The sequence below is a fragment of the Heteronotia binoei genome, chromosome 1, assembly GCF_032191835.1.
Source record: "Heteronotia binoei isolate CCM8104 ecotype False Entrance Well chromosome 1, APGP_CSIRO_Hbin_v1, whole genome shotgun sequence".
In the NCBI taxonomy this organism is placed as follows: domain Eukaryota; kingdom Metazoa; phylum Chordata; class Lepidosauria; order Squamata; family Gekkonidae; genus Heteronotia; species Heteronotia binoei.
Window position 1 is genome coordinate 220022987 of NC_083223.1, and position 24714 is coordinate 220047700.

General features: G+C 45.7%; 1 protein-coding gene across 1 annotated transcript in view; it reads left to right on the plus strand.

Moving 5' to 3' along the window:
• Window positions 1-23316, plus strand: part of LOC132577839 (golgin subfamily A member 6-like protein 22) — a 33569-nt gene extending 10253 nt beyond the window's left edge. The window contains exons 2-4 of the mRNA XM_060247576.1: window positions 3227-4273; window positions 21343-21736; window positions 23144-23316. Of these exons, the coding sequence (XP_060103559.1) occupies window positions 3227-4273; window positions 21343-21736; window positions 23144-23316 (1614 nt within the window). The remainder of the gene's footprint in view (window positions 1-3226; window positions 4274-21342; window positions 21737-23143) is intronic.
• The last annotated feature ends 1398 nt before the right edge of the window (window positions 23317-24714 follow it).

Here is a 24714-nt window from a genome sequence, read left to right on the forward strand (position 1 = left end):
TAGCATATAACATCACAAAATCAGAACCCGAGAGTTGTTCTGAACTCTGACTAAATGATATCAGAAGGGGCCTGGAAAACAGTGTAGTATATAGATAAATAAGTAACAGCTGGTTCAGGCTGGGAGGTCTCCTGAGTATCTAATTGAATTTTCAATTTCAAAAAAACTTTTTTCCTATATTTTATTCTCCCCCCCCCCCGCCAATTGCCCTATTTTGCCTTAATTTACCTTAATTAAATTGTCTTAATTATTTCTTTCTGTTTGCTGAGTTTAATTTACAGAACTCTAATGATAATATCCCCAAAGATTAGTCACCAAGGTTTAAGGTTGTTGCATAGTTAACAACCCTGTACAGCTGCCAATCTATGATGAGACCATGTACAGTTCTGGTCACTGCATCTGGAAAAGGGTATTGTAAATGAAACTAGCAACCAAAATTGATCAGGAGGGTAGAGCAGCTGCCCTAAACCTTTTGTGCTGTTATACTGGCTTGCAGGTTCCAAGTACCAAGTGTCAGAAGTCAGGTAAGGTAGGGAGGGATGGTAGCTGAGTGGTAGAGCATCTGCTTGGTAAGCAGAAGGTCCCAGGTTCAATCCCCGGTATCTCCAAAAAAGGGTCCAGGCAAAATGGTGTGAAAAACCTCAGTTTGAGACCCTGAAGAGCAGCTGCCAGTCTGAGAAGACAATACTGACTTTGATGGACCAAGGGTCTGATTCAGTATAAGGCAGCTTCATATGTTCACATGTTCATAAGGCAGGATAATTCAATTCACAGTCTGGATTTCAGAAATCAGGCAAAGCAAAGTTGATGGCTTAGTGTCTATCGTACGTGTTGCTTCCATGCCTAACAGCCTCTCTTGGCTGATTTTATAGCCCCATGTCTAAGGATCATGCTTTTAGCCATCTGCTCAAAAGCAATCCTGCAACCAGGGCTTTTTTTTTTTTTTAAAGCAGGAACGCACAGGAACGTAGTTCCAGCTGGCTTGGTGTCAGGGGGTGTGGCCTAATATATAAATGAATTCCTGCTGGGCTTTTCTACAAAAAAGCCCTACGTGAAACAATGGTGCCATCAGGGGTGTGGTCTAATATGCAAATGAGTTCCTGCTGGGCTTTTTCTACCAAAACAGCCCTGCCTGCAACTATTCATCTTTATTATCAGCAAGCACCTGGTGTCTGGCCAGGAGGCATGCATTTTGCCATCTTGTCTGTAGCTCTGTTCTCAGTCTCTGTCTGTGGTGCTCTGAGGGTGTAGGTGATAATAGTGGGCTGGGAATGGCCAGTTGAGGTTCACCTGCTAAGGCAGGGCTGGAGATGTAAGTAGTTCTGCACCAGCTGCCAGCTGTGAATCTTGACAAGCTGGCAGCTTCTTTTCCTGCTGGTCAGCTTCCGGCAAGGCTGGCTACACAGGGTTCCTCTTCTCCGGAGGAGTCCTCTCTAATGCTGAACCCTGGCTGATTCATAACAACTGTTATGTTTAGAGAGACACAATAGAGATCTATAAAATTGTTCATGGTATGGAGAGAATGGAAGGGGAATAGCTTTTCTCCAGCTACCATAATACTAGAACTTGGGATCATTCAATTAAGCTGAATGGTGGGAGATTCAAGACAAACAAAAGGAACTTCTTTATACAGTGCAAGTTGTAGAACTTGCTGGATGTGGAGATGGCTGCCAATTTGGAAGGCTTTAAAAACTGAGTGGACAAATTCATGGAGGAAAGACCTATCAATGGCTGCTAGCCATGATGGATATCTACTGCCTCCAGTATCAGAAGAAATATGCCTCTTTCTATCAGTTGCTGAAGAGCTTGGAAATGAGAATGCTATTGCTGTCATCCTGTTTCTGGGCTTCCTAGAGCTTGTGAGCAGCTGACTGGTCACTGTGTGAACATAAGCTGGGACTTCATAGGCTCTTGGTCTGATCTGGCATGGCCTTTCTTGTCTTTTAATGTTCTTACCTCTTGTGACAATCCTTTAAGGTAGAACAGTGCTGTGTCCATAATACTTATGTTGGCTGAAGACTGTAGGTGTGCCTACTATGCAAATTGATGATGGTTGACAAATAAATGGGTCAGTGTTGTTGGCTCAGGGAGGAATTACATTGTTTGCCAGATCCATGTAGTTCCTCTTAAATAGGACATGGGGTCCAGCCATAGAAAAGCTGCAATTTTGCCATGCTGAAAAGTTGTGTGTTTTTCTAAAGTTTCATGTTTCCCAGTGCACTCCTTCATCTCTTCTAAACCAACAGTGCAATTCTATACAGAATTACTCCAGTCCACTAATTCTGCATATGACTGTGCTTTAATTGTCACCTGTTCATTTCCATGTGCTCAGCAACATTTCAAATCATTGATTATTTCTTTTTTCTTTCTTTCCTTTTAAAAGATCCATTATTTTATATTTATGAATATACATAAGAATTTAAGCATCACTTCTGATCCTTCTCAAGCATCCTCCCCAGCAAGTGTGCATCACCTCCCTTGGTGCCGTGGGTGTAGATCACCTGGGCTCTGTGCTTGGACATGAGCTTAATTAGACCTGGTGCTTTTTTTGAAGAACAAGCCCAGCAAGAGCTCGTTTGCAGATTATGCCACACTGCCTGGCCTGGGAGCATGTGGCTGCCACATGGCAGGTAGGGCTCTGCTCCTGTGGGCTCTGGCAGGGAAAAAAGCCCTTAATTAGACCTTTACTGAGCAGCTCCTGTAATGCAGCCCTGGCCAGAGAGCCTTGGATCTTCAGCCTCTCAGAGAACATGGCCAGCATGATGAGCTTGTAATTGGGTGCCCCCTTGCAGAGCTTGTTGTAGGTCACTTTGTTGGAGGTTGTTGAGTTGGCTCTCAGTTTCCCTTTGGACCACTTCTTCTTAGCTTTGCCGCCAGACATTGATGGGATCCTTGTCCTTTTTGGCCGACTTGCCTGCATCTTCCTTCTTGTCGTCCTTGGGATCATGGCGGAGCAAAGTGAGGTATGTCAGTGGTGCTGCTGCTGCTTCTTCCAAACCATTGAAGATTTCTTGTTCATCTTTGATCCTATTGATCACATAGCCTTCCTTTCTTTCTTGACTTCTAATTCTCTTTTTTCCCTTATCTTCATTTAGTAATGCTATTGGGTACTATTGTTTATAGTTAGGTAATGAAACCAGTTTGGCTTGGCATATTAAACGTATTACTTTGGTGATTGTTCCCTCTCAGAAATACGATTTCCATTCATTTTTCCAATGTGCTTCAGGATGCCACTGTTGATGCTTCTATGTCTGCAGCTACCCCCTCTGATATAGCTGATGCTCTAGCTAATGGAGACCAGTGGACACCATTAGAAACCAGGTGGCAAATGGAACCCCTAATCAGCCCTTCGCAACTAGAATTGATTGTTAAAGAGGAAAAGAAAGAAGATGCTAAAGAAAAGGAGCAAAAGAACACCCAGCAGGCCCATGGAATCAATAGTGAACTTGAGAAGATGCGGATAGACTTTGAGCTGACTGCACTGAAGCGCCAGCATGAGGAGAATGAAAAGCAACGGCAACATGAGGAAAAGATGGAGCTGATGCGGCAGCAGACACCATCTAGAACAATATCTAGAGGGGAAGAAGAGCAACTGGGTAGCAGACTAGACCCAATAACAGAGATTGAATTAGAGAAGATGCGCATGGAGTTTGAACTGGCCAAGTTGAAGCATATCTCTGAGGAGAATGAGAGACAGAGGCAGCATGAACGGAAAATGTATGAGGACAAGGAAAAGCAGCGGCAGCATGAAGAGAAAATGGAGCAGATGCGCCAGCGCCAAGGTCTGCTTCGAACATCAAGCCAGAAGGCTTCTTCTGATTCCAAGGTAGAAGCCACTGCTGAGACATCTTCTGTGGCCTTTACTGAAGTAGGGAAGGTGAGAGTAGAGGTCCAGCTGGCCATGCAGGTATACCTACCAGAGATGGATGAAAAGACGCCACCATGTGAGCAGAAAGGGTGTAAAGAAATCCCAAACCTTGAGCAGCAAGTGAAAAGTAGCCCTGAGGATGGAAAGCCACAAATGCCACCAGAACAGCAGGAGACTGATGGGGTGACAGAACACCTAGGCCTGCAGGTGCCACGCATCGTGGTAAGTGGGGCAGAACCAGTGTGGTCAACCAGCAGGTTGGACTTAGCCATTGAGACTGAGCTGGAGAAGAGGCGGATGGAGTTTGAACTGACAAGACTGAAATACGAACATGAAGACAACGAACGGCAGCGGCAACATGAGGAAAAGATGGAGCACCTGCGGCAGCAAGCTCCCCCTAAAGAGGTAAAGCAGGAAGCAGAATATAAATAAGGGAAGATGGGAGGCTGTATCCCTTTTTCCACTATACAACTAAGTGAGGCAAGGAGGGGGAAACTTCATCAGCCATTCTGTGAGTTACTTCCACACCAGGACAGTTCCCCATTTTGATCTCATTGCCACTGTGAATGGAAAGGATTTCCCAGTGCCAATGAAGCCTCCATACAGAGGTTTTCTCCATGCTCCGCGCACACATTTTTAGGGCAGCAAATGTGTTCAAAACATTTCTACCAACCTGTTGGCAATATACAGGGATAAGAATTCTGCAGATTTATGTGTCTTTGTGTTAATTATGTGTTAATTATAACAATTATTTATAAGTTTTATTTTGAATGATCCAAGATTATACTGATGATGTCCTAGGGTTGCCAAGTCCAATTCAAGAAATATCTGGGGACTTTGGGGATGAAGCCAAGAGTAAGGTTGTGACAAGCATAACTGAATTCCAAAGGGAATTCTGACCTTCACATTTAAAGAGACCACACACCTTTTAAATGCCTTCCCTCCATTGGAAATAATGAAGGATAGGGGTACCTTCTTTTGGAGCTCCAATCCTTTGGAAACTTTTGAAGAGAGGCACTGGATGTTATGCTGAAAATTTGATGCCTATACCTCAAAAGACAGCCCCCCAGAGCCCCAGATACCCACAGATCAATTCACCATTATACCCTTTGGGAATCAGTCTCCATAGGGAATAATGGAGTGTCCAGCAGACATTTCCCTCCTCCTCCCTTTCTGATGACCCTGAAGTGGGGGGAGGCCTCCAAACCGGGGGATCCCCTGCCCCCATCTGGGGATTGGCAACCCTATTATTTCCTCTTTGTGAGTGGAGTTTCTGAGACTCAAGGGGCATCATGGTTTTCTGCTTCAGGAAGCAGAGTTTCTACAAGCCTGGGAATACAACCAGCACCTCCATTCAGGCCTCAGATTCAGCAGGAGCTCACAGGAGCATAGCTCCTGAAACTTTCTGAGGGTTCCCCCTCTTCCTCCCACCTACCTTGTCTATTGAATAGTAGTAAGGTTGCCAAGTCCCCCACAGCTTCTGGCGGGAGACTTTTTCTATGTACATCGTGCCAGCGCAGCCGTGCACCAGTCACCCTATGCGCTTATGGGGAAACTCTGGTTTTCCCGGATGCTCTAGCAATTTGGGAGGTGAAAACTCTATGGTACCTATTGTACCATAGAGTTTTCCTTCCCAAATTGATAGAGTGTCCGGGAAAAACAGCATTTTCCCGGAAACGCCTAGAACGGCTGGTGTGCGGTGGCAGCAGCGCAATGAAGTCACTTCCAGGTGATGCCATTGTGGCAGTGACATCAGAGGAGGTTCCCCCCACTGGCCCAATGTGGGCCGGCGGGTTGGGAACCTCCAGGTGGGGGAACCCACGCCTGGCCCAGGGGCTTGGCAACCCTAAATAGTAGTTGCAGCTGCATAACAATCTCTGGACTAGGAGAATGGGCAGCCAACCAGCCACCAGGAGCTTTGCCACACCCCCAGCAGCCCTCATTAACCCCTGGAGAAGCCCACGCCACTCTTTCTCTACTTCTTATGTGATTTTGGGTGGCGGGTGGCTTGCTGGCCTTTTGACTGGGGGGGGTGGCCCAGGAGAGTCCCAGATGATTAAAGCCTGCTTGGGCTGGCTGGATCCCTTGCTCGCCCGGGGCTTTCCTTTCTTGTATTGGGTTGCTTTTGGCTAGGGGGGCATATGCTAATGAGTTATACTAATGAGCTCCACCACCTATTTTTCTACAAAATGACCCCTGCCTCCATCCATAGAGATGTTTAGTCCCAAGTTCACTCAAGGTCTCCACCCTTTCAACTCAAGGCCTGTTCATTGAAGGAATGGTTCTGACATAATTTCCTTTTGTTTAGATAAGAAGCTCACAGGATGGAGGAACTGAATCACTTTCCAGAATCTCCCACTAATGGGGGATGGATCTAACATGAACCCTTTTGTTACATTATTAAATCAAATATATTATTAAAAGTACAAGGTTCTGCTATAAACAGGAGGTATTCCATGAACATATTAATTCTTGCTCATGTTTTGAGGCATCCATAGCAAAGCTTAAACATCTCTGGGTTTTATCCTACAGTGATAACTCTGAAAGGGTCATTTATGATTCTGTCTGAACAGCTTTATCAACTGAATACTTTTCTTTTATTTCTCCCCACAGTCTGAATGATGATTGCATGGCCTGACCATTGGTTGCCTTCCTCTAAAATGCCAACTTATCAGTGGATGCACACAGAATGACTCTTTGTTATGACCAAAAACCTCTTACCTGTATTGCCAGCATTATATTATACTTTACTGAACTGCTGCAGTATTTCTGGCCTTGTGTCTTCCTTGTATTATTCTATTGATAGTCCTTCCTATCCTAAATGATTACACAGTATATTAATGAGCCCCACTTACCTTGGCTAAAACCCATCTTGTCTAATCAAATTCTACAGCAGCCCCCAAAAGCCAGTATAAATATAAAGCCCATAAACCACATCTGGAAAATACGTAGCCTTGGTCTTCAGGGAAAGAGAATTCTAGACACCAATAACAACCTTCAGCATAATTTTGTGGTTCCGACTTGGTGCATGGTCAGTACACTCAAGAGGATGTTACTAGTTAATTTTAAAGGCAATCAAAGAATACAAGGCTTGGGGTGGTCTTTTAGATGTGCTGAACACAGGCTATTTAGCACCCTATGGTGTACCACTAGCTCCCTGAACTGTGTCCATAAGGCAATGGAGAGCGACTGGTAATGTGCTCCAACAACCCCCATCAGAAGGTGAGCTGCAGTATTTTGTATCCATGAAGTTGCCAAATCTTTCTCAAGGGCAGCTCCACATATAATACATTACAGAAGTCCAGTATCCCAGTTAAGGATGCCAGCCTCCAGGTAGGGATGGGAGATCCCTCGGTTTTGCAGCCTCTTGCCCACCACCAGCCAGCTGGCCAATAGGGAGAAGTCCCACCCCCAAGGTCCACCCCAAGAGCAACAACCAGTGGCCACCCCTCTCCCTCCTCACCTGCAAGATTTTAAGGGACTCCCAGTTGATCAGTGGGAGCACATGGCCCACTGATCAGCTGGAGAGCCCTTTAAATCTTTCAGGAGCAGAGGGAGAGGGGAGGTTGCTGGCTCCATGCCTGAACTTCAATTCGCTGCTTGGAATTCAGGCACATGCAGCCCCTGCTGCAAAAAGCATTTAAAGGATCTCTTTAAATACTTTTTGTAAGTGGGGGTCACACATGACTGAATTCCAAGCAGCAGATTCACTGCTTAGAGTTCAGGCATGTGGAGCACCAGGGCACCCACTTGCAAAAAGCATTTAAAGGGTCCCTTTAAATGTTTTTTTGCAAGTGCAGCCCACACATGCCTGAATTCCAAGTGGCAAATTCTCCACTTGGAGTTCAGGTGTTGGGCCATTTATAGGGTCCCTTTAAACGGTTTCTGCAAGCAGAATTTACTGCTTGGAATTCAGGCATGTGGGGTGCTAGCAGGCCTTGAATTCAGCAGGAGCTCACAGGAGCACAGCTCCTGAACCTTTCTGATGGTTCCCCCTCCTTCTCCCCACCTTTGTCCATTGAATAGTAGGTGCAGCTACATAACAATCCCTGGATGAGCGCCACCACTTATTTTTCTACAAAACAACCCCTGGGTGCTAGACAGGTTGCCAGCTTCCCGAGGGGGGGGGGGGGGGCCTGGAGATCTCCCGCTTTGATCTCCAGCTGACAGAGATCAGCTCCCTGGAGAAAACGGCTGATTTGAAGGGTGGACTCTGTGGTATTGTACCATGCTGAGACCCCTCCCCTCCCCAAACCCTGCCCTAGCTCCACCCCCAAAGTCTTCAGGTATTTTTCAATGCAGACCTGGCAACCCTAGGTGCTAGTGGGCCTAGGTCTTCAAGCCTGGCAATGAATCCAGGAACTCCTCAAGGATATGAACCTGAATGACCATTCCACAACTTGTATAATTTCACTACTAAACCTGTTCATTCTGATTCCTGTAAAGAATGTTTCAGAGAATGCCACTTATGACTGGTGCTGATTCACGATAACTACAAAAAGCAGATGACTAAATTGTAAATAAAACCTATGCAAAGCATTTACCTGGGATCAGATGAAAACCATGATTTTGATTGCATTTCTGGGTGATTCTCAAACCACTCAAATTCTGGTGATGAACAGTGATTATCTTTTCTGAGAAGCAACATGAGGCAGCTCGTTCTCTTCAGATGTTGCTGTGGAACTGACCACTGGTACCTTTAACTGGATGAGTGCACACTTGTTCTCTCTCTCTCTCGGCTTGGCTTCGCGAACAAAGATTTAAGAAGGGTGCAATAGTCCACGTTTGCTGCAGGCTCGCTGGTGGCTGACAAGACCAATGTGGGACAGGCAGGTCCGGCCACAGCGGCTGCAGGGAAAAGTCTGATTTAGGGTTGGTCCCGTAGCAGTGCGATTCTTCCTCAATCTCCTTTTGTCCTCAAGACCAGCTATGCGTGCGTTCTCAAAGGAAGAGACAGCCTGGTGGATGGTGTGCCTCCATGCTTTGCGATCTGAGGCTAGGTCAGACCACTGGTGATGGTTGATGTGACAGGTGCTAAGGGATTTCTTCAAGGAGTCCTTGTACCTCTTCTTTGGTGCCCCTCTATTTCGATGGCCGGTGGAGAGTTCGCACACTTGTTACAGGGGGAGGAAATGGACTAATTCCTGCAGACACTTCAGCTAGTCCCATATAGATCACTGGAATTTTAACATTGGTAGCAAAACTGATTGCAAGCAGCTTCTGGCATGGCCCACATTTCACTCCTTTGCAAAATCTAACAGTTCCTGCAAAAGTCTGTTTATGGTCTTCCCTCTTTTAAGGATAGTGTGTGTTTATATGTACTGTATATAAGTACCAGTACCTTTATTACATACTATAAAAAAAAAACTTCATAGGAGAATTTTAAAAGTTTTATAAGAGCATTTTAAAAGTTCTCCAACACAAGAAGGTATGTGGCCACAGGCCAACAGATAGACATTGATTTTGGTGTTGCAGGAGATCTTGGATAGCAGCCATAGAAGTAAAAATTTTCTCCCTCTTTTAACGTTCTTGTATTAAGGCCACGAAAGGGTGAATGTTTATCCACATATCTGTACACATAGTCTTTTAAAAGGCTAAGAAAACAACAGCCACAAGCTGCATTTAAGCATTTCCCCAACTATCCAAGAACCTTCTCCTTCTTTGATGAGGGATGGGGAGGATAACACACAGACAGACATGCATTTGCTGAAGCCATGCAAGGGAAGATGAAAGTTGCTCATGGCTCAGAACTAAAGCAATGCTTTGTTAACTCAGAGCAACAGAAGGGAAGACCAGATAAATGTGATGTTCCTGAGACACTCAGTAAGCCTTAGGCTGCATCTCCTAACAAAGGGGTCTTTTGTCTTCATGACAATCCTTCTGCAGTGAATGAAAAAGACAGCAATCTCATTCATGATAGACTCTGCCCATCACATATACAGCTGGTCACAAAGATGATGAGACAGAGAACAAGAATGGGATAAGAGGAAGTGGTGATCATTGTTCCAAAGATGGAGTTATGCTGATATCTCTTCTGATGAAGACAAGGAAAGACATGAACTTGAAACTGCCCATGTATGGATTTAAGGCAGTGGTCCCCAACCTTTTTGGCCCCAGGGACCGGCTCCAGGGCCAGCCCACCTACCGCAGCCCAGAGCAGGCAGGGTGTGGGGACCCAATTCAGCCTCCCTCCCCACCCACCCCCACCCCGTGGCGCCTCCTCTCTCCTGTTTTCCTCCCCCATTTTCCTCCTCTCCCCTTCTCCCCACCGTGCAGCCTCGGCACCTCTTAAAGATGCACTTGACGCCTACTTTGTTTTACTGCTTCAGACCAACACGGCTGATCACCTGGATCTATCCTCCCCCCCCCCGTTTTCTTCCCTCGCGCCCCCCCCCCCCTGTGCAGCCTCGTCACCTCTCCCCCCCCCCATTTTAAGGCTGGGGAAGGGGTGGTGAAGTCCTCCCAGGCCACCCCCCCCCCCCTGCCAAACAGCTGCAGGGGAAAAACCGCCACAGCCAGTCGCAGCCAAGGGCACATTGCGCCCCAGGCAGGCACCCCCCCCCCCCCCCAAGGCGCTTCAAACCTCCCCCAGCCCACAGTGCTCACTCCCTCCTTCCCTTTCTGTCCGGTTCCATCGCCTCCCCCCACCCACCACCCACCCCAATCACAGCGCGCCACCTCCGCTAGGGACAGGAAGGAAAGGGAAAAGGGTGACAGAGGAGGAGGCAGGCACGCTGCAGCTGCAGAGCCCAGGTGCAGGGGGGCGGGAGGGAAAGGGACGGGAAGGGAAAGGAAAGGAAGGGCGGCTGGCGGCCGGCAGTAGTGGCGAGCGACGCTGCCCTTGCCTCCTTCCCACTTGAGGAGGAGGCAAGGCCAGCGTCGCTCGAAGTTGCTGCAGCGGCTTTCTTGGCTGATCAGCTGGTAGGTGGGAGTGGGGAAGAGGCGGGGCGGGGCGGCTGTGTGGGGGGCGAAAGAGGGAGAAGGAAACGGGGAGGAGGAGGTGCTGCGGGAGGGCGGGGCGGTGAGGCTGCGCGGCCCATGGAAAACAGGCCACGGCCCACTACCGGTCCCCAGCCCGGGGGTCGGGAACCCCTGCTTTAAGGCCACGGCTCTTCACAAATACATACACAGCTCAAAGTACAACTGCGCAATGATTTGAGATGACCCTTTCCCAGCTTCTATACTTTGTCAACCAAGACCAAAAAGCATTCTGAGCTTCCACTGTGCAAATTGTGAAAGTAGTACTTTTCATAGTACTCCAGTACCACTATTAAACCTAAGCTGGTATCTTGATATCGGCTCATTTCCATCACAAAGGGAGCAAAAATAAGCAGAGCACCTAGAATCTGCTCACTTCCTTCCATGAAGGCAGTAAAGATAAGGAGAGCATTGCAGAATCGTCTCCACTCTATGAATATGGGAATCTCAGTTGCCATATTTTCACAACAATCCATGTAACAATGACTACTGGGTTTTAACCTAAACATTTTGACATTCTTTCAGTATTAGGAGCTATGAACATCAACCCAATGTAGCAGCTCACAATCTCAAGCAGAAAACATTTTCAGTCCTCCTGCTCAAGACTCTGTAACTCGAGAAGCCAGGAAGTAAACCTAAGGCCTATATGTGAACATTGGGTGGCCTAATGTGAGATACAGAATACAGACTCCATGTCTGCACTAGTTGCTAATATATTATGCTCTATTAAAAGCTTATATCTGCTTCTACATCTTCAGGCCCAAGAAAAGGGAATCAGTGTGGTGCAGTGGTTAAGAGCAGCAGACTCTAAACGGGAGAACCAAGTTTGAGTCCCCACTCTTCCCCCTAAAGCCTGCTGGGTGACCTTGGTGTAGTCACAGAACCCTCCCAGCCCCACCTACCTCACAAGGTGACTGTTGTAGGAAGATGAAAGGATTATAAACTGAATAGGGTAGAGAAAAGCAGGGTATAAACACCCACTCATTTTCTTGTTCTTCTATTTTGCAAACTGCATCTGTCCTAGAACTATTCTGTGTATTCAGCAACTTTAACAATAAAATTTCCCAAGCCTGTTCAGCAACAGAGAATGCTTGCAAGAATATGTGAAAACCTGAAGTAGGCTGAAAATCAAGGACCCCACCCTCTGGCCCTAGAACAGCTTGCTCCACTCCATCAGGAGCCTGGGGGGAACACGGAAGGCACCATTGACACAAGAGCATTATAACACTTCCAGGGGAGTAACATTGTGCCTTTATATGACTCACCAAGAGCAGTGTGGTGAAACTATAGAGATTTCAGTGAGAGAAGCATGAAGTCACTTCCACTTTTCCCTAGGAGTGATGTAACATTGTTGCACCAATGACAATTTTGTAGGTTTTTTTCTCCCCCCAGTTGACGGAGTGGTGGTGGGCAGCAGAGGCTGCCAGTGGAAGGTCTTCCATCGTAGCAACCCTACTCCAGAAGAAAACATGTGACGTGCTTGAACCTCTCCCTGTAGTCAGTCTGTCTTCCTTCCCCCTCCACCCAGCACTTCAAGAAATAAGGAGAAACAACACTGGAATCGATAGAGACAGATTAAGCCAATGAGCCTGGCAAAAGGGCAGCAAAATTTCAACAGGGGACATCTGATAATGAGGAAAAACCTGAGCACACTTGCATTTTGAAGAGGACAAAAGAGGCGAAGAGCTGAAAAAGGCCAGTGACACCTTGATGTTGTCAGTTTTACAAAGATGGAGCACACAAGGGGCCAGGGCAGAGTTCCATTTTCCATCATCAATGGAAATCTCATGCTTGAGCAGTCTGGACAGCAGCCCCAAATACTTCATCATCATGTACAGGATTATGAAGTATTTGGGGCTGCTGTGAAAATGTGGGATTAGTGCAGGATGCAAAACCCTTTAAAAATTATTTTGTTTAAAGGATCTTTGCCCGGGACTCTCCATCCGTTCACTGCTGGATATGAAACCCATGAGCCCACAGCCCTGCCCTGTGGACTGATCAGCACGAGGGGTCACAGGTTTAGTTTTATACCTGACACTACCAGGTATAAACTACCAGTAAACTATGAGCCTATTTCAGCAGCAGGCGGGAGTTGATGTCACAGAGCAGAATCTATGACATCAGTTTGAAGTTGGCACCATAAGGCTGGCTTTGTTCTTTTGCATGGACACTGTGCCTCTGGTACTGTACGGGACAGGTACAAAGGTTTATGATGGGAAACTGAGATGCTAGTGAAATTGAAGACTGCCATTTCACAATCCCTTGAGCTTAAATGCCCTATGGTAAGAATTATTATTATTTGATTATAGTTATGTCCTGCTGTTCATTCAGAAGACTCAGAGCTGCTTATATGGGGCTCTGATTAAAGTAGTCCCCCAGGCAGGTGCCTGTTTAGCACTAACTGTATATTATGTACCTTCAGATGGCATATTATTTCTTTTTTAATCTTGGGGAAAGGCGGGGTGCTTAAATAACATTCTGCCTTTCATCCAACTCGGGTGTTATTTCCAAGTGAGCTCAAAGCCTTGATTTCAAGCTGACAAAAGGGTGAAGATTTTAAATGGTCACAAAGGGCACGAGGCCAGCTTCCTCCCACCTTTGAAAGCTGCATGAGAGATGATTATACCAGTTCTGGTTCTGTTGTCAACACTGCCATCCCCTCCAGTGTTTTAAGAAGGCTGCCTACCCTTCTCATTTTTAAAACACTGAATTGTTGTTTATTCTTTTATACAGCCTTCACTTTCTAAAAAACAGAAACATTTTAAAAGGTACTGCGAGGGATGGAAGGGAAGTTAGGTTAACGACACACAAGCACCAGCCGACAGGCACTCTCCACAGACTGATCGTCTAATTCAAATGCCATCACATTGAAAACTTGAGCAACCTTTTCAGGGACTCACCTTGGAAGAGAAGTATGTTTACATAGCAGAAAAACCACCTCCACTATTTTCAAAGTGGCACATTTGTATGCATCATAATGTGTAGGGGCTTACTTTTCACAGTGCTGTATTGGTGCATCATTGTTGCTTTATTATTATTTAGGCCAGGGATGTCAAACGTTCAGCCCATGGGCCAAACCAGCCCACCCAGGGCTTTAATCAGACCCGTGGGGGCTCTTTTCTTCCCCTCCCCCCTTCTGCCCTCAGCCTTTGAAGCTCCAAGGCTGCCAAAATTCCGAGCTCCTCCTTCCTTGTCTTTGCAGAGGCTAAAGCAGAAAGCAAAGCTGCAAAGAAAATGAGTGGGTTTTCCACTCCTGAGCACATAGACCTGAATGGAAAATCCACTCCACGGTTTCCTTGCCACTTTCTCTGTGCTGCAATGTGCTTCAATGGAGTGGAGCTCAGTTTAACTTCCCAGCATTCCTATGGTCAGCTGAAGTTTCCTGGAGTTGTGTCTTTGCACAGAAAGGGTTGATGCTCTGAGCCAGCTTTGTCTCTGCTGAATGGATATGAGAACTGGTGCCTAGTGAGTACTATAACTTGGGACCCACAGCCAAAGGGGGATATCACACTGGACAGCCATTGCCAATCTGAGTAGACCTCGGGGCAGGGGGGTGGGGAGAAGAAGCTTGCTATGCTCTGCCGTTTTGTGTTTTCCCAGGCTGAGAGCATTTTATATTTTTAGTTTCTGCTGTGATCCTTGTATTTTTTCTTAATTTTTTTATTTTAAAAATTGCATTGCAAAATCCTACTATTCCCCCACCTTTCCATTTTAAACAAAATACTGCAAGTGTTTTAAGCATATTTGTATTTTAAGTTGAAAATAATACCTTTGTGTTTGTCTGTGTCCTTTATAAAGTTTATATCTCTGCTACTTGGCATTACATTTTATGACATGCATGGTTTGGCCCCACAAAGTCCCATTTATGTCAGATCCAGCCCTCCTAACAAATTAGTTCAACACCCCTGCTTTAGGCACATTATTCCACAGTAAAAGATTAAAAAAAAAAAAAACAGGCCTAAGCCTTTATTGGCCAATTTAAGTTGAGTGAAACTCCCTTGCTAGGTTAATAGAGCTGCTAACTCCAGGCTAGGAAAAATTCCTGGATATTTGGGGATGGAATCTGTGGAGGGTAGGGCTTGGGAGGCAAGGGACCTCTCTAGGATATAATCCCATAGAGTCCATTCTTCAAAGCAGCCATCTTCTCCAGGGAACTGACATCTGTTGCCTGGAGATCATTTGTAATTCCTGAAGATCATCAGCCTCCACCTGAAGGTTTGCAACCCTAATCATCAAGAGCTGAACAAACTTTCAGTTTTCACTGTCTGTTTGGAATGGAAAAAATGGAGTGGTTGTGAACCATCTGGCAAGCCTCAGTGAATAGGTTGAAGTGCTGCTGTTCGCATAGTAAGTTGCAGGATGTACAAACATGGGTAAAAACAGTACTACAGTAAACCAACCTCTTTCTTTCTTTCTTTCTTTCTTTCTTTCTTTCTTTCTTTCTTTCTTTCTTTCTTTCTTTCTTTCTTTCTTTCTTTCTTTCTTTCTTTCTTTCTTTCTTCCTTCCTTCCTTCCTTCCTTCCTTCCTTCCTTCCTTCCTTCCTTCCTTCCTTCCTTCTTTCTTTCTTTCTTTCTTTCTTTCTTTCTTTCTTTCTTTCTTTCTTTCTTTCTTTCTTTCTTTCTTCCTTCCTTCCTTCCTTCCTTCCTTCCTTCCTTCCTTCCTTCCTTCCTTCCTTCCTTCCTTCCTTCCTCATCAGAGTTCTGCTCAAGGTAGCTTACAATTAAAATGTATCGCAATATAAAAATGGCAAACCGTTTAAACAAGCCATCAAAAGAAGCCCAGGGACATAAACAGCCTCTGTACCTCAGAACATAAACAAACCATTAAAAAAAGCCAGAAGGATAAAACCCATAATTACAAATCTGGTTAAAAGATACATTTTGACTTGGTACCTAATACCAGTAAAGTAGGTTCCAGGTAAGCCTGAAGAGTGAGGATGTTCCAAAGGGGAGGTACTATTGCAGAAACAGTCCTGTCTCTAGTTGCTACCCACTTCATCTCTGAAGGCGGGGGCCCAGAGAGGGGCAATGCTTGAGACACAGAGCATAACCCGAGGACTAGATAGTACAAGAAGAGAAGGCCCTTCAGGTAGGGTTGACTGGTCCAGCTCAGGAAATATCTGGAGATTTTGGGGATAGAGCAAGGTTGTGAGAAGCACGATTGAACTTTGGAGTTCTGGCCATCATATTTAAAGAGCTCCTGTGCTCTTTTTAAATTCCTTCCCCTCATTGAAAATAATGGATGGGAGCACCTTCTTTTGGGGCTCATAGAATTGGAACCCCTGGTTCAATCTTTTTGAGACTCGGGGTTGTTGTTTTTAGATAAGGCATCAGATGCTATGCTGAAAATTTGGTGCATCTACCTAAAAAAATACCCCCCCCCCAAGAGCCACAGATACTTGCAGATCGATTCATTCTTCTGTGGAGACTAGTCTCCATCGGGTATAATAGAATGCCCAGTGGCCATCCACCCCACCCCCCACTTTCTGATAACTCTGGAGCAGGGGGAGGGCCTCCAAACCAGGTGGTCCCCTGCCCCCAACTGGGGACTGGCAACCCTATCTTCAAGTACCCTGGCCCCAAGCCGTTAGGGTCTTTAAAGGTAAGAACCGGCACTTTTGAGCCATGCCTGGAAACAGATTGGTCAGAACACGGATGATTCAATCCCTGTAACTAACTTCTGTAATCAATGTTTTGTGTTGTAAAAGGGACATCTGCTTGATTGACCATTCTGAAGAATTTCCAGTTATATGATAGAACTATAAAAATATAAGAGAAGCTATGTTGGATCAGGCCAATGGCCCATCCAGTCCAACACTCTGTATCACACAGTGGCCAATACACAAACACACACACACACAGAGTGGCTAATAGCCACTGATGGACCTCTGCTCCATATTTTTATCCAATCCCCTCTTGAAGCTGGCTATGCTTGTAGCCACCGCCACCTCCTGTGGCAGTGAATTCCACATGTTAATCACCCTTTGGGTGAAGAAGTACTTCCTTTTATCCGTTCTAACCTGACTGCTCAGGAATTTCATTGAATGCCCACGAGTTCTTGTATTGTGAGAAAGGGAGAAAAGGACTTCTTTCTCTATTTCTCCATCCCATGTATAATCTAGTAAACCTCTATCATGTCACCCCGCAGTCGACGTTTGTCCAAGCTAAAGAGCCCCAAGTGTTTTAACCTTTCTTCATAGGAAAAGTGTTCCAAACCTTTAATCATTCCAGTTGCCCCTTTCTGCACTTTTTCCAATGCTATAATATCCTTTTTGAGGTGCGGTGACCAGAATTGCACACAGTACTCCAAATGAGACCGCACCATCGATTTATACAGGGGCATTATGATACTGGCTGATTTGTTTCCAATTCCCTTCCTAAAAATTCCCAGCATGGCGTTGGGCTTTTTTAATTGCAATTGCACACTGTCTTGACATTTTCAGTGAGTTATCTACCACAACCCCAAGATCTCTCTCTTGATCAGTCTCTGTCAGTTCACAGCCCATCAACTTATATTTGTAGCTGGGACTTTTGGCCCCAATGTGCATTACGTTGCACTTGGCCACATTGAACCTCATCTGCCACGTTGACGCCCACTCACCCAGCCTCAACAGATCCCTTTGGAGTGCCTCACAATCCTCTCTGGTTCTCACCACCTTGAACAATTTAGTGTCATCTGCAAACTTGGCCACTTCATTGCTTACTCCCAACTCCAGATCATTAATGAACAAGTTAAAGAGCATGGGACCCAGTACTGAGCCCTGCGGCACGCCACTGCTTACCGTCTTCCACTACAAAGACTGCCCATTTATACTCACTCTCTGCTTCCTATTAATTAGCCAGTTTTTGATCCACAAGAGGATCTGTCCTTTTACTCCATGACTCTCGAGCTTACTAAGGAGCCTTTGATGAGGAACTTTATCAAAAGCTTTCTGGAAGTCAAGGTAAACAACATCTATTGGGTCCCCTTTGTCCACATGCTTGTTCACCCCCTCAAAGAACTGTAACAGGTTAGTGAGGCAAGATCTTCCCTTACAGAACCCATGCTGAGTCTTCCTCAATAACTTGTGTTCATCAATGTGCCTACACATTCTGTCCTTGATAATGGTTTCTACCAACTTTCCCAGTATTGAAGTCAGACTGACTGGTCTGTAATTTCCCGGATCTCTTCTGGAACCCTGTTTAAAGATGGGGGTGATATTTGCTACCTTCCAGTCCTCAGGAACGGAAGCAGATTTCAATGAAAGATTACATATTTTTGTCAGGAAATCCACAAGTTCAACTTTGCGTTCTTTCAGAACTCTTGGATGTATGCCATCCGGACCTGTTGACTTATTAGTTTTTAATTCGTCAATCAGTTGTAGGACCTCCTCTCTTGTCACCTCAATCTGACTCAGGTCTTTCAACACCCCTTCCAAAATTAGTGGTTCTGGAGCGGGCAAACACTTTTCATCTTCCACAGTGAAGACGGAGGCAAAAAATGCATCCAGCTTCTCAGCCATTTCCCTATCCTCCTTCAGTAATCCTTTGACCTCTTGGTCATCCAAGGGCCCCACTGCCTCCCTGGCTGGTTTCCTGCTTCTAATATAGTTGAAGAAATTTTTATTGTTGGTCTTTATGTTTTTTGCAATATGCTCCTCATAGTCCCGTTTTGCCTGCCTGATCACAGTCTTGCATTTGATTTGCCAAAGCCTGTGTTCCCTTTTATTAATCTCATTTGGACTAGCTTTCCACTGCTTCAAGGAGTCCTTCTTACCTTTTACAGCTTCCATTACTTTGTTTGTTAACCATGCAGGCCTTCTCTTATACCTGTTTGTGCCTTTCCTAACTTGTGGTTTATATTTTATCTGAGCTTCTAGGATTGTAGTTTTAAATAGCCTCCAAGCTTCCCCAAGGGTTTTCACTGTATTTACCTTTCAGTTTCCTCTTCACATGCCTCCTCATCTCAGAGAATTTATCCGTTTTAAAGTTAAACGTGGTTGTGCTGGTCTTTTGGGGCAACTCCCTGTTTATACAAATGGTGAAATCAATAATGTTATGGTCACTGCTCCCAGAGTCCCAAGCGGTGCGATCACTTTTACATCTTTCACCAAGTCTTGGGCATTACTTAGGACCAAATCCAGGATCGCCCCACCCCTGGTAAGTTCTGTCACCATCTGCTTGATAGCACAGTAATTGAGAGCATCTAGAAACCCAATCTCTTTCTCTCAACCTGAACACATATTAACCCAATCAATCTGCGGGTAGTTAAAATCACCTATTACAACACAGTTTTTACGTTTAGCCGCTATCTTTAATCCTTCCATCATATTATAACCATCCTCTATCTTTTGATTTGGTGGGTGATAACAAACTCCCATAGTTAAATTTCCTTTTGGGCCCTCTATTTTGACCCAAAGCATTTCTAGAAGGGAATCTAATTCTTTGACCTCAGTCTTACTGCACTGTATACACTCTCTGACATACATAGCCACCCCACCTCCAACCCTTCCCTCCCTATCCTTCCGATATAACTTATATCCAGGAATCACCGTGTCCCACTGATTCTCCTCATTCCACCAATTTTCTGAAATTCCCACAATGTCTGTTTTCCCCCAACACTAAACATTCCAACTCCCCAATTATACTTCGAACACTTCTAGCATTTGTATACAAACATCTATAATTTCCCAGGCAAGTTAGGCCTGCAACCTTCCTCCTGTTGCCTTGAGACTTTAGCAGGCAGCCCATACTGTTTGTCACCATCTCAGTGCACAACTCTGATCCATTACCCAGTAGAAAAGTAACAGCTAACCCTTCATCTCTTTGAGATGAGTCCTCCTGAACCAGAGACATTTCATCTCCTGTCGGCTTTCCCCCAAGATTTAGTTTAAAAACTGCTCTGCCACCTTTTTGATTTTAAGCGCCAGCAGCTTGGTTCCATCTGGGGACAAGTGGAGACCGTCTCTTTTGTACAGCTCCCGCTTGTTCCAGAAAGCATCCCAGTGCCTAACAAACTTAAACCCTTCCTCCTTACACCATCGTCTCATCCACACATTGAGACTTCTAATTTGTGCCTATCTCTCCAGCCCTGCACGTGGAACAGGTAGCGCTTCTGAGAAGTGTACCTTGGAGGTCCTGGCTTTAAGTCTCCTGCCTAGCAGCCTAAATATTTCCTCCAGGACCTCACGACTGCATTTCCCCACATCGTTGGTGCCAACACGCACCACGACCACTGGCTCCTCCCCAGCACTGTCTATCAGCCTATCTACAATACAAGTAACGTCCGCTATCTTCGCACCAGGCAGGCAAGTCACCATATGGTCAGTATCGGTTTTGCCACTTAGCTGTTTACTTGCCTAAGGATCGAATCACCAACTACCAAGACCCCCCCCCTCTCCCTGCCCGGGGATGGTTCCTTGGTGCGAAAGGATACCCACTCACCAACTGAAGACGAGGTCCCTACTGAGGGCGCATTCCCCTTATCCTCAGCCCGGTGCCCTGTTCCCTCTCGACCCTCATGCTCCCTGGCAGCAACGGGGCTGCCACGTTCCGAGTGGGGGTCATCTAATATGTCTCCGAGAGTCTTCTCCGAGTGCCGAACTGACTGTCTCTGCTTCTCTAGGTCAGTCACCTCGGCCTCAAGGGTACGAACTCGTTCCCTGAGGACCAGGAGCTCCTTGCATCGAGCACCCCCCAAAAAACTTCTGTCCTGTGGGCAGATAGTCATACATGTGACACTCAGTGCAAAACACTGGAAAGCTCCCACCCCCCTGCAGGCATTCTACCTTCATGATAGCTTTTTTCAAAAATATGCAGTCCTCTTTTAAATCCTGTTTGTTTATATGGCTCTCCTTCTGGAGGGTCTACTTACCTTATTGGGAACACAAGGAAATGCGGATCTGGGTTCCTGGTCCTTAAACAGCCCCCAGGCTGTCACAGGCCAAGAGCCCTTTAGCTGGCAAGGCTCAACTTAATAATGCAAAGAGGGTGGGGAACACAGCCACTCCTAATCAATCAGCAACAATCACCTTCAGCCCACTCAAACCAAACAAACAGCAGTTCCCCAGCAACCACAAACTCAGAATTTTCAGCGTTCCTACAGTCACACACACTCAGAAATTCTCAGCAATTTCCCCAGCTGCTTAGAAAGCCAAACCTCACCCTTGTAGCACTACTTCTCTGCTCTCTCTTAGAGTTCTCTGAAATCATAAAAATGAATTTTCATTTAAAACCCAACAAGTGTTGCTCTGTGGTAGAGAATCTCGTTTGCATGCAGAAGGCCACAGGTTTTATGCCCAGCAGCATCTCTAGCTGAAAGGATTCAGGTGGCAGGTTGCATGAACGACCTCTGCCTGAGAACTCAGACAGTTGCTACCAGACTTGACAATATTAAAAAGATCCATGGTGTAATTAGTGTAAGGTAGGATTATGTGTGTTCACATTTTTATATAATGTTAGAGTACACTTACACAGCCAGAAAAGTTTTCCTTCAAATGCCCTCAATTTTGTGATAGGACAATCCTGAAAATGCTTCATCTGCTCCAGATAACCAAACAGAGCCAACTTCAGTGTCCGATGATTTTACCGAGCCACCCTGTACCTCAAATGATGTGTCAGACAGTCTAGACATCATGGATGAAGAGGTGCACATGACGACAAAGCCACAGGCAGCAGTAGACAACCTGGACCCTGGCCCTGCCACTGCAGAGGGTGAGATGGACGGCTGGGTTCATACAGAACAGCCAAGAAATGAACAGGCTCATGAGCTGGCAACCCAACTGGAGAAGATGCGCCTTGACACGGAGCTCACCATGCAACGCTATAGATACGAAGACAAGGAGAAACAGCGGGAACATGAGGATAAAATGGAAGAGTTGCGCCAGCAGACTCCAGGAACTCCAGTAAGTGGTGGAGTCTACAGAAACCAGAGTTTGGGGAGGGGAGAGGCCTTAGCTGAATATAATGTCATAGAGTTCACCCTCCAAAGCAGTTATTTTTCTAGAGGGGGGAGAGAAATCTGTTATCTGGAGTTCAATTCTGGAAGCTGACTGGTTGATTTCAGACCACTCACAGACTTGCAGCCAGGGCTGTTGTTGTAGAAAAAGCTCATCAGGAACTAATTTGCATATTAGGCCACACCCCTTGACACCAAGCCAACCAGAACTGTATTCCTGTGTGTTCCTGCTCAAAAAGAGCCCTGCTTGCAAAAAAAAAAAAAACAACCTACCTCACAGGGTTGTTGTGCAGATCAAAAGGGGGAGAGGACAATTATGTGAGCTGCTTTGGTCCCAACTGTGGAGAAAGATTTACTTTTCCTAGGTAGAGGCTGCCTTTACTCATGGTAGAGGCTGCAGGGAGGGGGGAGGAGATGGAAAACTGAAATCAGATAAAGGTAGGTTGATAGTTGACTGGGAAGGATATAGGGTTGCCAACTGCAGGTTGGGAAATTCCTGGAGATTTGAGGAGTGGAGCCGAGAGAGGGTGAAGTTTGAGGAGGGGTGGGGCCTCAGACAGGTACAATGCCACAGACTCCACCTTCCAAACCATTTCCTCCTGGGGAACCATTGTTGCCAATCTCCAGGTGAGGGCTGGAGATCACTCAGAATTACAACTGCTCTCCAAATGGCAGATATCAGTTCCCCTGGAGAAGATGGTGGACTCTGAGTCATTATACCCTGCTGAGGTCACTTCCCTCTGGCTTTGGTCTGTGGAGAAAGACTACTTTTCCTAGATAGAGGCTGCAGAAAGGGGGAAGGAGATGGAAAGCCAAAGTCAGGTCACTTTCCCTACAGAAAATGGCTGCCTTGAAGTGCATACTCTATGGTATATCATAACACAAACATGCAAGGCCAATAAAGACAGATCACACCACAAGCACACACTGATGCTAAAAGCTGCAAGGCCAAATACAACAGAAAAAGACAGCAACAATGGACTGCAGACAAAAAGAATGCTGAGCTTCAGTGTCTGCATGATTGTTGTCATGCTACAATGCCACAGCAAATTGATGCTAAGTGCCCAAGGCTGGGTCACTTGCCCAGAGCCACTTTCTAGGCCCCGTTGTATTTATTCTCACAATTGACCTTATTCCTAGCATTCAAATAAAGTAGCTGGTGAGAAAGGGTAAAACCCCCAAAATATTGTAAATAAAATACATAAATCCTCCAGTTGGAATAAATTATACAAATTAAATATAACTAGCAGCATGAAGAAGTGTTCTACTGTTAAAGTAGAATGAGGACCATCTAGAACCCACAGTGTGTGAATCACATTGCACTTTCAGAAATTTCTTTTCTTTTTTACAGCCTTCAAGAGGAGCCCGCCACTTCCTCTTACCTCAAGACCAGTATACCTTGATCCTGTACTGCTTCATCTTCATGCATATCATCTCTATAGGAAAAGAGCTGATTTTCTTTCTCATTAAGAAGCATGAGCTCATTGCCATTAGTATCCTCATCATGTGTGCAATTAAAATGTTTTGGAAGTAAGGGCTTCGGTGCGCATGACCTCTATGACAGTTAAACCCAGCATCAGAAGCTGGTATCTAACTAGCAGTAGTATGTGCGAAAAGGATCTAGGGGTCTTAGTGGACCATACGCTGAACATGAGTCAACAGTGTGATGCGGTTGCTAAAAAGGCAAATGCAATTTTGGGCTATATCAACAGAAGTATAGTGTCCAGATCACGTGAAGTGATGGTATTGCTTTACTCTGTAAGACCTCACCTGGAGTACTGTGTTCAATTTTGGGCACCACATTTTAAGAAGCTGGAACGGGTCCAGAGGAGGGCAACGAAGATGGTGAGGGGTCTGGAGACCAAGTCCTATGAGGAAAGGCTGAAGGAGCTGGGGATGTTTAGCCTGGAGAGGAGGCGGCTGAGAGGTGATGTGATCACCATCTTCAAGTACTTGAAGGGCTGTCATATAGAGGATGGTGTGGAATTCTTTTCTGTGGCCCCAGAGGGTAGGACTAGAACCAATGAGTTGAAATTAAATCAAAAGAGTTTCCAGCTCAACATTAGGAAGAACTTCCTGACCATTAGAGCAATTCCTCAGTGGAACAGGTTTCCTCGGGAGGTGGTGAGCTCTCCTTCCTTGGAGGTTTTTAAACAAAGGCTAGATGGCCATCTGACAGCAATGAAGATCCTGTGACTATAGGGGGAGGTATTTGTGAGTTTCCTGCATTTAGCAGGGGGTTGGACTAGATGACCCTGGAGGTCCCTTTCAACTCTATGATTCTATGAACTACATCATGGGCTTTAACAAATGCAGTTTTCTTCTTTGCTCTTCTACCCCCATGGAAAAGCAAGAAGAACCCTGATGGGTCAGACCAGTGGACCATCTAGTCCAGCATTCTACTTAACCTTGGAGAGCCAACAAACAGGGCATAGAAACCAAAGCCCTCCTAGTACAGGTATTCAAAGGTCTACTGCCTCTGAATGTAGCAGTAGTAACCACAGATGGACCTATCCTTGATTAACCTAGCTAATTCCCCGCCCACTTTTTAAATCCATCTGTGCTCATGGCCATCACTACAACCACTGACAATGAATTTTACAGTGTGTAATCACTGTTGGAAGAGAGGAACTTGGTGCTGTCCTTTTGCCTCAGTCTCCAGAGTGTGTTACAAGAGTTAGAATAGACAGGCAAACTGTGGGGCATCCTTCCTGTTTACTCTTCTGCCTCTGACCCTTTGATGTGTTGACTGATGCATTCTTAGGGAGCAATTTCCTCTCTTCTGACCTCACACTTCCTCTCTCACACACACACAAAGAGGGAGTCTCTGAACAATGGATGTAGGGACATGCTTCCCTGCATCCATACCCATCTTAGGTAGTTAGAATAGATTCTGTCTCTCATTTATACTGTCCAGCAGGGCTTTTTTTTT